The sequence below is a fragment of the Oncorhynchus clarkii genome, chromosome 33 (assembly GCF_045791955.1).
Source record: "Oncorhynchus clarkii lewisi isolate Uvic-CL-2024 chromosome 33, UVic_Ocla_1.0, whole genome shotgun sequence".
In the NCBI taxonomy this organism is placed as follows: domain Eukaryota; kingdom Metazoa; phylum Chordata; class Actinopteri; order Salmoniformes; family Salmonidae; genus Oncorhynchus; species Oncorhynchus clarkii.
The window spans coordinates 26,155,745-26,170,744 of record NC_092179.1 but is presented as its reverse complement, the minus strand read 5'-3'; the positions used below and the strand labels follow the sequence as shown (position 1 = coordinate 26,170,744).

Genomic DNA, 15,000 nt, shown 5'->3' with positions numbered 1-15,000 from the left:
CCCAGCCCATTTGGCCTCCCTTCCACACACACAAACCAAACCCCTCACGAACACCACGCGGGGCCTCATCAAGCCCACTTCCCGTGTGTGTGTGTTTCCAGTTCAAGGTTAGCTGCTCATCGTATTGAGCGGACCTCTGTCCCCCATGGGTCTGGGCAGGGGAGGTGTATTAACACCTCAGCAGGAGACCTCAATCTCAACCCTGCTCTCCTCCCGCTCCACTCCTCCGCCCCTCTCTCTCCTGAGCTGTCCGACCAGTGTTTGGTCTATAGTGGGGTAACCACTATATTCACCCATGGAAACTTTACCCTTGGTCTGACACCGAGAGCTGAAACCGAGCGCTGCAACCGAGCGCTGACACCGATCGCTGACACCGAGCACTGACACTGAGAGCTGACACAGAGAGCTGACACCGAGAGCTGACACCGAGAGCTGACACCGAGCGCTGACACCGAGCGCTGACACCGAGAGCTGACACCGAGCGCTGACACCGAGAGCTGACACCGAGCGCTGACACCGAGCGCTGACACCGAGCGCTGACACCGAGCTCTGACACCGAGCTCTGACACCGAGCGCTGACACCGAGCGCTGACACCGAGCGCTGACACCGAGCGCTGACACCGAGCGCTGACCGTTAGTAATGGGTTTAACTCTGTCTCTGTCTTCATCTTTCTGTCTACATCCCACATGGTGCCCTATTCCCTTTATAGTGCACTACCCATCAGCTCTGGTCAAAAGTAGTGCACTATATAGGGAATAGAGTGCTATTTGGGAGACACCTGCTATCACCAGCCCCAGAACCAAAGCCAGAGGCAGTCTGGGAGAAGAAAGACCTGGGCCATATGGAGCCTTTCACTACCACATGGCAGGAGGTGATCTAAAAGTCTTGGAGGGGGGCGGGAGGCCTGGGGTCTGTCCAATGAGGCATGAAGAGAAGGGGCGGAGAAAGAGGAGGGGGCGGAGAAAGAGGAGGGGGGAGAGAAAGAGGAGGGGAGAGAGAAAGAGGGATGGTGAGGGAGAGAGAGAGAGAGAGAGAGAGAGAGAGAGAGAGAGAGAGAGAGAGAGAGAGAGAAAGAGAAAGCCCACTAAGCAAAGGAGTCAGATACACGCCCCATTTGGATAGATTTTGGATTGAGATGTCAAGATAACCGACGTCAATTCACTTTGACATCAACCCAAGTGTGAAACCCTCGGAACCTGAGTTGAATGGAGACGTTGATGCAACGTGGTTACATTGATAAGGAACAATGAAATAACTGGGGAAACAATGTGGGATCAAGTCATTTATTAGAGGAATATCTGGGTGAAGGATGCCAGTACTGTATGTAGGAGAAACACATAGAGGACTAGCCCCTAACATAAACAGGGGAACAGAGAAACCATGCCAGGGATAACCCTCTACACGCCACAGTCACACCACCCTGGGCTTACAGTAACCACAAGCCCTGTGAAAGTCCCGGGAAATGTCTTTACCCCGACCACACTCGTTCCTCCACCCAAAAGAAGAGAGAGGGAGAGGGAGAGAAGGAGCATGGTGCTAAACAGGGAAGGACAAACCACATCTGGTCTGGGGCTTAGCAGCACAATAGTGTGGGTGAAACAGGCAGGGATACAGGACAGAGCTGCACTTTGACAGGTCTGAAGCTCTGTGTCCTACGGCTGCTTTTACGCTGAGATATACATGTAGTGGTATGAAACACAACTCTGAGATATACATGTAGTGGTATGAAACACAACTCTGAGATATACATGTAGTGGTATGAAACACAACTCTGAGATATACATGTAGTGGTATGAAACAACTCTGAGATATACATGTAGTGGTATGAAACACAACTCTGAGATATACATGTAGTGGTATGAAACACAACTCTGAGATATACATGTAGTGGTATGAAACACAACTCTGACTCATTATGTCAGAAGGGACTTTGGAAGGTGTGTGTAGGTGTGTGTGTGTGTGTGTGTGTGTGTGTGTGTGTGTGTGTGTGTGTGTGTGTGTGTGTGTGTGTGTGTGTGCGTTTGCGTGTGCTTGTGTGTGTGTGTGTGTGTGTGTGTTTGTGTGTGTGTGTTTGTGTGTGTGTGTGTGTGTGTGTGTGTGTGTGTGTGTGTGTGTGTGTGTGTGTGTGTGTGCACGAGAGACCATTGCAAGAGACCATAGTAAGCGACCATTGCATACTTGAAATCCTGGTCCATTATTCCTGTGTGTACAGTGTACATACTCAACCACGGTCATAAAACAATTTCACAGCCTTTAATTCAGTCAGTGAATTAACTTCCTGCTCATGCAGCTCAGAGTATATAACCAAACAGGACCACAAGGTAGGCTTCATGATGTCATAAACAAGGGCCAATAAATGCTAACATTTATGCCATGCACATCAGCAGAGGAAGCTACATGAACCCAGCCACCGTTAGCCGTCCTGCTAATGTTTACTCAGTGTGACGTGGGATATGTAAGTCAGCACTGTGATAAGTAACAGTCAGAGTAGTGGAGGAGAGTGGAGAGCCAGTACTGTATAAATCCCTGTCCATTAGGCAGGGCTGTAAACACACTGATGAACGGCCATGAGACCAGACTCTTTATTGTCCTGTTTGGTTTTACCAGCACTGACATCATCTAACAATCTAGTCAATATGGGGGCTGATTGTAAAAGAGGGGGTCCTGGAAAGGGGGTAATATTGTGTGTGTGTGTGCGTGTGTGCGTGTGTGCGTGTGTGCGTGTGTGGGTGTGTGTGTGTTCTGTGCACACATTCAGCACGTGTGTGTGTGGGCGTGTGTGAGTGTGTGTGTGTGTTCTGTGCACACATTCAGCACGCGTGTATGTGGGCATGTGTACGTGTGTGTGTGTGTACGTGTGTGTACGTGTGTGTGTGTTCTGTACACACATTCAGCACGTGTGTGTATCTGACTACTACTCCCACAGCAATACCTAGACTACAGACTACTAAGTCATCCAGCAGGCTATTGGCTATATAGACAACAGAACCACTTGAAGAGGGCGCACTCCAAACAACCTCTCTCTCTCTCTGCTCTCTCTATCTCTCCCCCTCTTTATATCGGTCTTTCCCTCTGCCTCTCTCTCTCTCTCTCTCCCTCTGCTCTCTCCCTTTGTCTCTTCTGTGCTCCAGCTCTCTGAGGAGGGAGAGGCAGAGGCTGTTCAGGCTGAATTGAGGGCTCGTCTGATGGGCCGTGTTCTGAGACGTGACTGGGCTGTGCTGCTACCCACTTACTGTAGCCTCAGCCTGTCTGACTTAACACAGCCTAGCTGGATTACTCCCACACTAACACAGGGATAACAACAACAACAACAACAACAAGGCTAAGGGGAATCCTGCCTGTTGACTAAGTTCTTGTAAACTTCTTGGAGGAGCGCTCTTGAGGAGTGGAGGAAAAAATATATATTTTTCCCTGTCCATCTCTTTCACACACACACTCTGTCTGGCATCATTCTCCCTCTCTTTCTATCACTCCCTCACTTTCTATCACTCTCCACTCTTTCTATCACTCTCTACCCTTTCTATCACTCTCCACCCTTTCTATCACTCCATCTCTTTCTATCACTCTCCACTCTTTCTATCACTCTCCACCCTTTCTATCACTCTCCACCCTTTCTATCACTCCCTCTCTTTCTATCACTCTCCACCCTTTCTATCACTCCCTCTCTTTCTCTCCTTCTCTCAGCACCACTCTCTCCTCTCATCTCCTTCTCTCAGCACCACTCTCTCATCTCCTTCTCTCAGCACCACTCTCTCCTCTCCTTCTCTCAACACCACTCTCTCATCTCCTTCTCTCAGCACCACTCTCTCGTCTCCTCTCCTTCTCTCAGCACCACTCTCTCCTCTCCTCCTCTGAGCACCACTCTCTCTTCTCCTCTCCTTCTCTCAGCTCCACTCTCTCAGCTCCACTCTCTCCTCTCCTCCTCTCAGCTCCACTCTCTCCTCTCCTTCTCTCAGCTCCACTCTCTCAGCTCCACTCTCTCCTCTCCTCCTCTCAGCTCCACTCTCTCCTCTCCTTCTCTCAGCTCCACTCTCTCCTCTCCTCCTCTAAGCTCCACTCTCTCCTCTCCTCCTCTCAGCTCCACTCTCTCCTCTCCTTCTCTCCTCTCCTTCTCTCAGCTCCACTCTCTCAGCACCACTCTCTCCTCTCCTTCTCTCCTCTCCTTCTCTGAGCTCCACTCTCTCCTCTCCTTCTCTCAGCTCCACTCTCTCCTCTCCTTCTCTCAGCTCCACTCTCTCCTCTCCTTCTCTCAGCACCACTCTCTCATCTCCTTCTCTCAGCACCACTCTCTCGTCTCCTCTCCTTCTCTCAGCACCACTCTCTCCTCTCCTCCTCTGAGCACCACTCTCTCTTCTCCTCTCCTTCTCTCAGCTCCACTCTCTCAGCTCCACTCTCTCCTCTCCTCCTCTCAGCTCCACTCTCTCCTCTCCTTCTCTCAGCTCCACTCTCTCAGCTCCACTCTCTCCTCTCCTCCTCTCAGCTCCACTCTCTCCTCTCCTTCTCTCAGCTCCACTCTCTCCTCTCCTCCTCTCAGCTCCACTCTCTCCTCTCCTCCTCTCAGCTCCACTCTCTCCTCTCCTCCTCTCAGCTCCACTCTCTCAGCACCACTCTCTCCTCTCCTTCTCTCCTCTCCTTCTCTGAGCTCCACTCTCTCCTCTCCTTCTCTCAGCTCCACTCTCTCCTCTCCTTCTCTCAGCTCCACTCTCTCCTCTCCTTCTCTCAGCTCCACTCTCTCCTCTCCTTCTCTCAGCTCCACTCTCTCAGCTCCGCTCTCTCCTCTCCTTCTCTCAACTCCACTCTCTCAGCTCCACTCTCTCCTCTCCTCCTCTCAACTCCACTCTCTCCTCTCCTTCTCTCAGCTCCACTCTCTCCTCTCCTCCTCTCCACTCTCTCCTCTCCTCCTCTCCACTCTCTCCTCTCCTTCTCTCAGCTCCACTCTCTCCTCTCCTTCTCTCTGTAATACTATTGTCCTCAGAGCCAGGAGCGGCTAGCTGGCTTGGCCCAGGATTAGTCTCAGTCATGGCTGTGTGTATGCTCACACCCCTGTCAGCACATCAGAGAAGAGAGAGAAGCAGAGCAGCAGGCCCAGGGCCCCCCAGCACCGCATCATCCAATTACCCCAGGACAGGGCTCCCTGAGAGGGGGGCGTTGGGGGCAGCAGGGGTCCAGGCTGGGGCTCCGACACGCTGCACCAGGCCTATCCACCCACGCTACAGTCACACACTTCAAAACGCAGTCTCTAACGGTTGATCTGTTTATGGCAGCGACTTCTTTAGTTTCTTTGTACAATGGGAAATGACGTATGGTTTGTATCATTTTAGAGACTATTTAAGTGTTGTGGACAAAAATGATATGGTAGCAGCTACAGTGAACAGTAGGTTGTCATGGTGTAGCGTGTATTATACAGGACCATGGATCTGGAGAGATGTCCAGAAACACCAGAAAGACCTCTATTAATAAAACCCCTGAGGTGGTCTCGAGAGGCTCTCTCTCTGACACACACACACACTCACACACACACTGCCCCTCCTTCACCTCTCCCCCCTGAAGAGAAAACGGCCGACTCAGTACGTTTGTGGAAAAACAATCTCCTCGTATCTCCTAGTAGCCCTCCACAATCCCTTGTGGGAGACCACTGGGAAGTGTTATAGTATCAATGGCCGCCCGCCTACCTTCTTGATGCGCCCGCTCTTGGTGCCCACGAAGGCCAGGGAGTGGTTCTTGTAGACATAGGCGATGACCGAGGTCATCTTGTCGGTGGTGTCAGAGAAGAGAGGGATGCCCTGCACCATCTCTGACACCCCCAGCGGAGCATTCATATCCAGGCCACAGAAGTTGTCGTCGATGGTTAAGAGCTGGAGGGAGGGGAGGGAGGGGAGGGAAAGAGAGAGGGGAGGGGAAAAGAGAGGGGGGGAGAGAGGGGGAGGGGAAGAGAGAGGGGAGGCAGAAAGTCATTATTGGACTTTTTTTGTGATCAACTGTCTCTTATTTCTTGTTGAAGAAGAGCGTGTATTCTGAAGAAGACTATGGTAGATGTTCAGTGAGAGATACTTAAAGTTAGTGCATTTATCTTCAGATAGCTTGGTGAGACAACCACATATCTCAGTCATAGTGAGCACATTTTCCCTCAATAAAGTAGCTATCAAAGTCAGTGTATGTAGGAGGGGGGGGGGGGGGGGGATTTATAGAGACAAAAGTGTGGGTTTGGCTCCAGCCCTGCAATAACACATCTGATTCATCAACACTATCATCATCCTTCATCTGCACTAACATTGTCTTCCATGTGTTACAGCTGGGTGGGAGATAAAACCGGCAAGCACTGCATCTCCTCCAAGACCAGAAACAACAGGTTCAACAGTTGTAAAGACCAGTAGAAAACACAGAGGAATTCATCTCATAGTCAGAAGACATGAATGTGAAGGGAGAGAGGTTCATAATGGCCTTTTACGCTGTCTGGGTTTAGTCTCAGTGACACAGTGTTATTTAGACTGTCTGAGACTGACCTTCTGGACATGCAGAGAGGGAGTGAGGAAGAGGTAGAGAGAGAGAGGGAGAGAGAGAAAGAGAGTGAAAGAGAGAGAACGAGAGAGAGAGAGAAAGAGAGAGAGAACGAGAGAGAGAGAGAAAGAGAGAGAGAGAGAGAGATGTAAAGAGATAGAAAGGGAGAGGGATGAAGACTGCAGTCAAGTTACAGTAGTCCTATGTAATATTGTCAGCAGCTACCCTGACAGGCAGATCCCAGGCAGATCCTGGGATCTGTGTAAAGCCAAGAGATGCCAACAGCAGAAAATACTATTCAAAGTGAATCGGAGAACAAAACAAAATGAGCCTTCCTTATTTTCCCAAATCAGTGTTGACCTCTAGGGAGGAGAAATAATCTGAAAAACAAAAAACGCTCACCTCGTTTTTCATCTGTTATGCAGCTGTTATGCCTCGCAATTGGACATGCTACTGTGCTTTTGTAATTGCCATGTGTCAGGTAGCCAAGCCATATGTGTCAGGTAGCCCAACCATATGTGTCAGGTAGCCCAGCCATATGTGTCAGGTAACCCAGCCATATGTGTCAGGTAGCCCAGCCATATGTGTCAGGTAGCCCAACCATATGTGTCAGGTAGCCCAGCCATATGTGTCAGGTAACCCAGCCATATGTGTCAGGTAGCCCAACCATATGTGTCAGGTAGCCAAGCCATATGTGTCAGGTAGCCCAACCATATGTGTCAGGTAGCCCAGCCATATGTGTCAGGTAACCCAGCCATATGTGTCAGGTAGCCCAGCCATATGTGTCAGGTAGCCCAGCCATATGTGTCAGGTAGCCCAACCATATGTGTCAGGTAGCCCAGCCATGTGTCAGGTAGCCCAGCCATATGCGTCAGGTAACCCAGCCATATGTGTCAGGTAGCCCAGACATATGTGTCAGGTAGCCAAGCCATATGTGTCAGGTAGCCCAGCCATATGTGTCAGGTAGCCCAGCCATATGTGTCAGGTAGCCCAGCCATATGTGTCAGGTAACCCAGCCATATGTGTCAGGTAGCCCAGCCATATGTGTCAGGTAGCCCAGCCATATGTGTCAGGTAGCCCAGCCATATGTGTCAGGTAACCCAGCCATATGTGTCAGGTAACCCGAAAGGCAACCCGAAAGGTAGCCCAGCCATATGTGTCAGGTAGCCCAGCCATATGTGTCAGGCAGCCCAGCGGTTAGAGCAATGAGCCAGTAATTAAAAGGTCACTAGTTTGAATCCCTGCGCTGACAAAGGGAAACATCTGTTGATGTGCCCTTGAGCAAGGCAGTTAAACCTAGTTGCCCCAGGGTCGCCATTGATAATGACTGATCCTGGCCGTGACCCCATTCTCCAAGGGTGTCTCGGGGAGAGTCGGCTATGCCAAAAAACACATTTCCAATTCACACACGTGTATTAATTCCCACGTGTACATGTGTGAAACAGGGAATATATAAGCACCAACCAAATGACTATTACTAGCAGATAGAATGGTGGGTTGGAATATGGACGACATGCAGTCTGGGGAATGTTCACCTGTCATAAGAAAAGAGAATGCTGTATGGCTTCTGATAGCAGAATAATGATGCTAGACAATAGGCATTACTCCATCTGTATGGACAGATTTGAAACAGTGGGCTTTGGACTGGTGGACAGTCCCATTTGATTAATATGGAGGCAGTGCGCTGGGTTATTGTGAGAGTAAAAGCGCGACAGTTGATATTACAGTTGGAGATGTTGTTCTCCTTTCCCGTGATTAAAGGTCCTGAGGTCAGATGTGAAAGCGGGTTATAAATCATCACCTGTTATCATATATTATATGACCAAATCATTTCTGGCATACCATTATGCCGATTCAAACCTTCCATCTCAACCAGGGCTGTGTCTGGGTCCATCTAATACATCAGAAACACTGGCGTCTCTCTCTGCTTAATGAAAGATTAGACACGATAAAAACGACATTATAAACCAAAGTCATGTTTATCGGCATTAAAGCTCTAACTGCCGGTAACAGTAAGCTTCTGCATGTAAACAAGCCATCACGTTTTTCAATGAGGCCATTATTGGGATAAAGTGGAGCACAATATGGCAATGTTACTCTTTTTCTTGTTTAAGATGGCATTGGTGGGGACAAAGTGGAGCAAAATATGGCAATGATACCCTTTTGGTTGGTCAAGGAGGCCATTGTGGGGACAAAGTGGAGCAAAATATGGCAATGATACCCTTTTGGTTGGTCAAGGAGGCCATTGTGGGGACAAAGTGGAGCAAAATATGGCAATGATACCCTTTTGGTTGGTGGTTCTTTCCCGGAAGCTTTTTAGTGAACTCAGTCCTCAGGGAAACGTTCAGTCAAGTGTCTGCTGACAGAGTTTCCTTAGATATCTCTATTTTTCTATGTATTTTGGTTAGGTCAGGGTGTGACTAGGGTGGGTACTCTAGTTTTTGTATGTCTATGTTGGCCTGATATGGTTCCCAATCTGAGACAGCAGTTTATCATTGTCTCTGATTGGGGATCATATTTAGGTAGCCATTTTCCTCATTTGTGTTGTGGGATTGTGTCTATGTTTAGTTGCCTGTCAGCACTATTTGTATAGCTTCACGTTTCGTTCGTTGATTTGTTTTTTTGTTCAGTGTTCATTCATTAAAAGAGAATGTACGCATACCATGCTGGGCCTTGGTCTGATCCTTATGACGAACGTGACATTCATTTCATATCGGGAGAAGAAGGGAGAGAGAGAATAAACAAGTCAGAGAGAGAGAGAAAAACATATGTTTTTGGATTCACATTGGTTGTTGGAACAAAGCCATATATTTCATGGTCGTAAAAAAGAACGTTATTTAAACGTCCTGAGAACAGAAGTTAAAAGTTAGCCTATTATGGGAACATTTACTCTGGTTAGTGGGTTATTTAGAGGTTTTTTTAATAGCTTCCTTAAAAGTTTCACTGAATGCTTTAATAGGACTTTTAATAACACTGCTAGCATATTTAGGATTTCATTTTCTCAAGTACAGATAGGACACATGGCGAGTCATTTCCTGAGGAATAATCATGAGAACATGTATTTTGTTATTGTGACACTGCATCAGTTAGATTCAAACCTCTGACTTTCTATCCCTGTCTATCCCTGGAATTAGCCCACTGCACCACCAGGATGGAGCTAGCATGCCATGGGTTTTTGTGCATACAAAGCTGTTTATTTTTGTCCATTCAAAGGAAACAAGCACTCATTAAGATCAGATGGGGCCAATTAGTTGGCGCAGCCAACACACCTGAACCCACTTCACAAGATGGAGGATAGAGAGAGTTTTGTTGATGCTGAGAACGAATGTAGATGTTTTTAAGTAACATTCTGAGAATGGAATTTAGAGTGTATTGATGTTAACCTGTTGGATCTCTAGGGGCGCTATTTCATTTTTGGATAAAAAACGTTCCCGTTTTAAGCGCGATATTTTGTCACGAAAAGATGCTCGACTATGCATATTCTTGACAGTTTTTGAAAGAAAACACTCTGAAGTTTCAGAATCTGCAAAGATATTGTCTGTAAGTGCCCCAGAACTCATTCTACAGGCGAAACCAAGATGATGCGTCAAGCAGGAAATGAGCAGAATCTCTGAAGCTCTGTTTTCCATTGTCTCCTTATATGGCTGTGATTGCGCAAGGAATGAGCCTACACTTTCTGTCGTTCCCCCAAGGTGTTAGCAGCATTGTGACGTATTTGTAGGCATATCATTGGAAGATTGACCATAAGAGACTACATTTTCCAAGTGTCCGCCTGGTGTCCTGCGTGGAATTCGGTGCGCAAACGCCAGCTGCTTGTACTTTTCCATTTGATTGAGGGGAGAAACCATGCTTCCACGAACGATATATCATTGAAGAGATATGTGAAAAACACCTTGAGAATTGATTCTAAACAACGTTTGCCATGTTTTCAGTCGATATTATGGAGTTAATTTGGAAAAAAGTTCGCGTTTTGAGGACTGAATTTTCGTTTTTTTTTTGGTAGCCAAATGTGATGTAGAAAATTTCGAATTCACAAAGAATCTTTTTTGGAAAAACTGAGCATCTGCTATCTAACTGAGAGTCTCCTCATTGAAAACATCCGAAGTTCTTCAAAGGTAAATTATTTTATTTGAAGGCTTTTATGTTTTTGTTGAAATCTTGCGTGCTGGATGCTAACGCTAATGCTAACGCTAAATGCTACGCTAGCTAGCCACTTTTACACAAATGATTGTTTTCCTATGGTTGAGAAGCATATTTTGAAAATCTGAGATGACAGTGTTGTTTACAAAAGGCTAAGCTTGAGAGATGGCATATTTATTTCATTTCATTTGCGATTTTCATGAATAGTTAACGTTGCGTTATGGTAATGAGCTTAGGTCTGTAAATAGAATCCCGGATCCGGGTTTGGTAGACGCAACAGGTTAATGAGTACAACATTCCCAGAATCGCTTAAGTCACTCCATTTTAAAAATGTTCCCAGAATGTAATACAAATATGACATTAAATGGAACCACGTGGGAACTTGTGTGGAATGTTCTGTGGAAGTACTAAAATTCTCACAGAAGAACATCGTTTTTTAACTTTCTCGGAACAATTTGAGAACATGAGATTAAATAGAACCATGAAAAAACCTGTAGGAAACATTATGCTGAAGTACTGAAATTCCCAATGTCAAACCAGTTGTAGAACGTTCCTAGAACATTACCAACATTGAAATTAAATGTAACCATGTACTGAAAGTACTGAACATTCCCAATGTCAAACCAGTTGTAGAACGTTCCTAGAACATTACCAACATTGAAATTAAATGTAACCATGTTCAAACTTTTAGGAAATGTTCTGTTGAAGTTATGAAATACCAAGAAAATATAATTTTTTTTGTCAAGTTCCTGAACTGTGTTAAGAATGTCCCAAAGCCAAGCAACTTTCCTGCACCATTCCCAGAAAGTTGTGGGAAGGTTGAATGTAAAATAACCACAGGACAATCAGGCCCTCACCAAGCTCTAAGAAACATGGTTCTCAGAACGTTATGTGCTAGCTGGGTCCATCCAGTTAATGTCGCCTGACCTTTAAAAATCTGCTGGCTTAGATTGCTGGTTCCGTGGGCCGGGGAGCATGAAGTGTAGCTGAGGCTAGCACCCAGCCATCCTCTAGCAGGGGTCAAAAGTAGTGCACTATATAGGGAATAGGGTACCATATGGGAGGCAGGACAGAGCGGCGAACTCAAAACAGCTCCCACGCTTCCCCTCTCTGGCGCTTGAGGGCGCCAGGCTGCACTTCATCTCTCCCTGTGTTACAATAAATATCTTGGTTCATTCATCCCTGTTTCCTGGTCTGAGTTTGCACTTGGGTTCCCCTGTGCTGCTCCGCTTAACAGTACAAAAACTCAAAGTGTCCAAGTGGTGTGTTGAATGCCGTTTTCCACTCGTCCCCCTCTCTGATGCGGAAAAGGTGGTAGGCATTCTGGAGGTCGAGTTTAGTGAAAACCGTGGCACCATGGAGGGGGGGGAAGCAGAACTGATGAGTGGCAAGGGATACTTGTTCCTGACAGTGATACTATTCAACCCACGGAAGTGACCCATGACCCATCTCTTTTCTTGACAAAGAAAAACACACTTTGATTTCTCATCCAGTTAAGCAGAGCAGCACAGGGGAACCCAAGAGCAGATGTTAAGGTACTTGCAACCCTACCTACCCTCTCCCTCCAACACTCCCAGAGACGGTTGTCAATGCGGATAGTGAGAGAAATGAGTTCATCAAGATCATCAGGCTACTGGACACCAACTCGTCCTTGAGGGTCTCAGTGAGTGAGTTCCGGAATGCTCCCTGAAGAGCCTCCTCATTCCAGCCGCGCTCTGCGGCGAGGGTGCGGAACTCATATGCCATTTCAGTAACACTCTGGGTGCCTTGACGGAGGGACAGGAGTTGTTTAGTGGCATCCTTTCCACAGACCGGGTGGTCGAAGACCTTCCTGCTATAATCTGCTATAGGAGAAGCAAATGGGTGACAGAATGCAGCAGCCATCATACGAAGCATCGGGGAGTACTGGCATTCCGGTTGGTATGGTGACATCGGCTCTGGGTCGCCAGCCGATGGAACCTGGGGTGCCTAGCCAACATGTTGGGCTTCCACGCCCTAGCTGGCTCAAGAAGTTTCCTTGTCCCGGTTGGCTCGGATGGCGCACATCCCACGTCAGGACTCAGCTGGATCGTCAGTTCTTATTCGCCCAGCCGGTCCAGGATTATTTTTAAAAAATTGGTGACGTCGGGGTGGATTCCACCGCCGATGGACCCGGGGGTGCGTAATCCAGCCGGTCGGGCATCCACACCCTGGTTGGCTCAAGAGGTTTCGTTGCCTCGGGTGGCTCGGCAGGTTTCCATCCCACGTCACGCTCCTCTGGATTGTTGGGCTCCCTCGACAGGCATCAGGCGTCTTGCCTCAGCCGGATGTTAGGCTTCCATACCTCAGCCGGCTCGCCAGGCTCCCACGCTCCTGTCGGTTCGTCAGGCTTCCACGCCCCAACCGGCTTGCCCAGCACCCATGTCTCACTTGGTTCGCCCAAGTGGGATGCCGGGTGGTGCCCCAAGAGGGGGGGGTACTGTCACATCTGCTCCCGCTCTTCCCCCCCTGGCGCTCGAGGGCACCAGGTTGCCCTGCATTACATCTCCCTCGCTGCAGCGGGATCTACAAGCATCTTGCCTCAGACGGATTGTCGGTCTTCCATGCCTCAGGGGGCTCGCCAGGTTCTCACACTCCTGCCAGATAGTTGTGCTCCCACGCCCCATGTCTCGGCCGGTTTGCCCAGGTGGACGCCGGGTGGCGCCCCTAGGGGGGGGGGGGGGGGGGGGGGGGGGGGGTACTGTCATGTCTACTCCCACTCTTCCCCCCTCTGGCTGCCCTGCTTCACTCACTCCTATCATCTATTATGCACACCTGCCTTCCCTCTTCACGTGCATCAGCGATATTGGACTCACCTGGACTCACTCATCATCTGTTTATTACCTCCCCTATATTTGTCAGTTTCCTTGCTCTGTTCCCGCTGCTGCAGTAATAGTTTTTTGTCTGTGTTACCTGTTTGCTGATGCTGTTCCTGTCTCGTTCCATGTCCGTTCTATATTAAAGGTTTTACTCCCCGTACCTGCTTCGTCTCTCCAGTGTCATCCCATGTGACACATCTAGCCTTCTGTGGTGATAGTCTTTCTGCAGGCCTGTCTGCTGTCCTCTCAGGCCTGTCTGCTGCCCATGCATCATCACAAGACAGAGAGCTTGGTCCGGCGTTGTCGTCGTGACGATAGCTCAGGGCACACACACATGAGCGCATAAACATACCATCACCAGACACCCTTATACAGTATCTGGAGCTTTAGTTGGTAGAGCGGTGGACCCCTCCATCTATAGCCCTCCTGCTGCTTACTCCTCTGATAGAAAGAGGAACAAATGAGAGAAGAAGAGAAATCTTCTGCTGGCTACAGCCCCTTGACTTGATTTTCATCATTGTTACAGGCGGTTACAAAGGAGCCTCATCACCCAGAGGTCAGGGGTTAACCGCCCTATGAGGGAGGAAATGAGAAATGAGAAAGTCGGGAGGGAGGGAGGGAGATGTGAGGAGGGAGAGGGAATGGCTCGTCTGACCAACAACAAGAGGTGCGCAAACATTTCTTTTATTTTCAGCCTATTTCAGATTGATACCTCGGAGGGTATAACGAGGGTACTTTTGGTACTTTTATAGAAGTGTGTGTGCATGTGTGTGTGGGTGTGAGTGTGTGTGTGTGTGTGTTTGTGCATGACACACACTCATGCATGTACAGAGAACCAGACGTGTGTTCTCGTCTCCCGTTATTGACACCTGCCGTGATATTTCTGGAGAAGCGTCCTAACATGCCAATCACACCGAGCAGCGACTCAATTTAATGAAATATACTTGCTGTCTGTCATCCTTTCAGGAAGCAGACACGTTTTCATTACGCCCGCACAAAACATGACATTTGACACCCATCTCAGTCACCCAGACACAAATAATATCCAGTCCTCAAAACAGCCCCCATCTGCCTGTCTGTCTGTCTGTCTCTCTCTCCTTTCTCTATCAAACCATTTTTACTCTCATTCTCTCCCCCCTACTCTCTTTACTTCTCCCCCCCACATCCTCCATATCTCTTTCTCTCTCTGCCTACAGTCCCCTCTCTCCTCCTCCCAGCCTCCTCCCTCTCCCAGCCTCCTCCCTCTCTCACTCCATGTCCAATGCTCCCCCCCTCTACAGGTACACGATTCCTTCTGCATTATGGTCAATTTCACACTGAGAGTCCCTGGGTGGAGTGAGGACACAGGGGAGGACACCGGTTCCCCTCCTAAAAGCCTCTGGAGGAGAGATGAGGCTCTGCTGCATCTGAACCACGGCCAAAAACAGAGTACGGAATCAGGTCACTCAGACCTCTCGCTGTCCCTCCTTTTCTCTCTCCCTCTATCTCTATTTCTCTGTCTGCCAGCTAGCTACAGTACAAAGA

At 48.4% G+C, this 15,000-nt stretch overlaps 1 protein-coding gene across 1 annotated transcript in view; it reads right to left on the bottom strand.

Moving 5' to 3' along the window:
* Window positions 1–5,572: 5,572 nt before the first annotated feature.
* The window catches only part of LOC139393319 (plexin-A4-like), a 65,123-nt gene continuing 55,695 nt past the window's right edge, over window positions 5,573–15,000 (bottom strand). Inside the window, exon 3 of the mRNA XM_071141868.1 lies at window positions 5,573–5,856. Within this exon, the coding sequence (XP_070997969.1) occupies window positions 5,647–5,856 (210 nt within the window). The 3' untranslated portion in view covers window positions 5,573–5,646. The remainder of the gene's footprint in view (window positions 5,857–15,000) is intronic.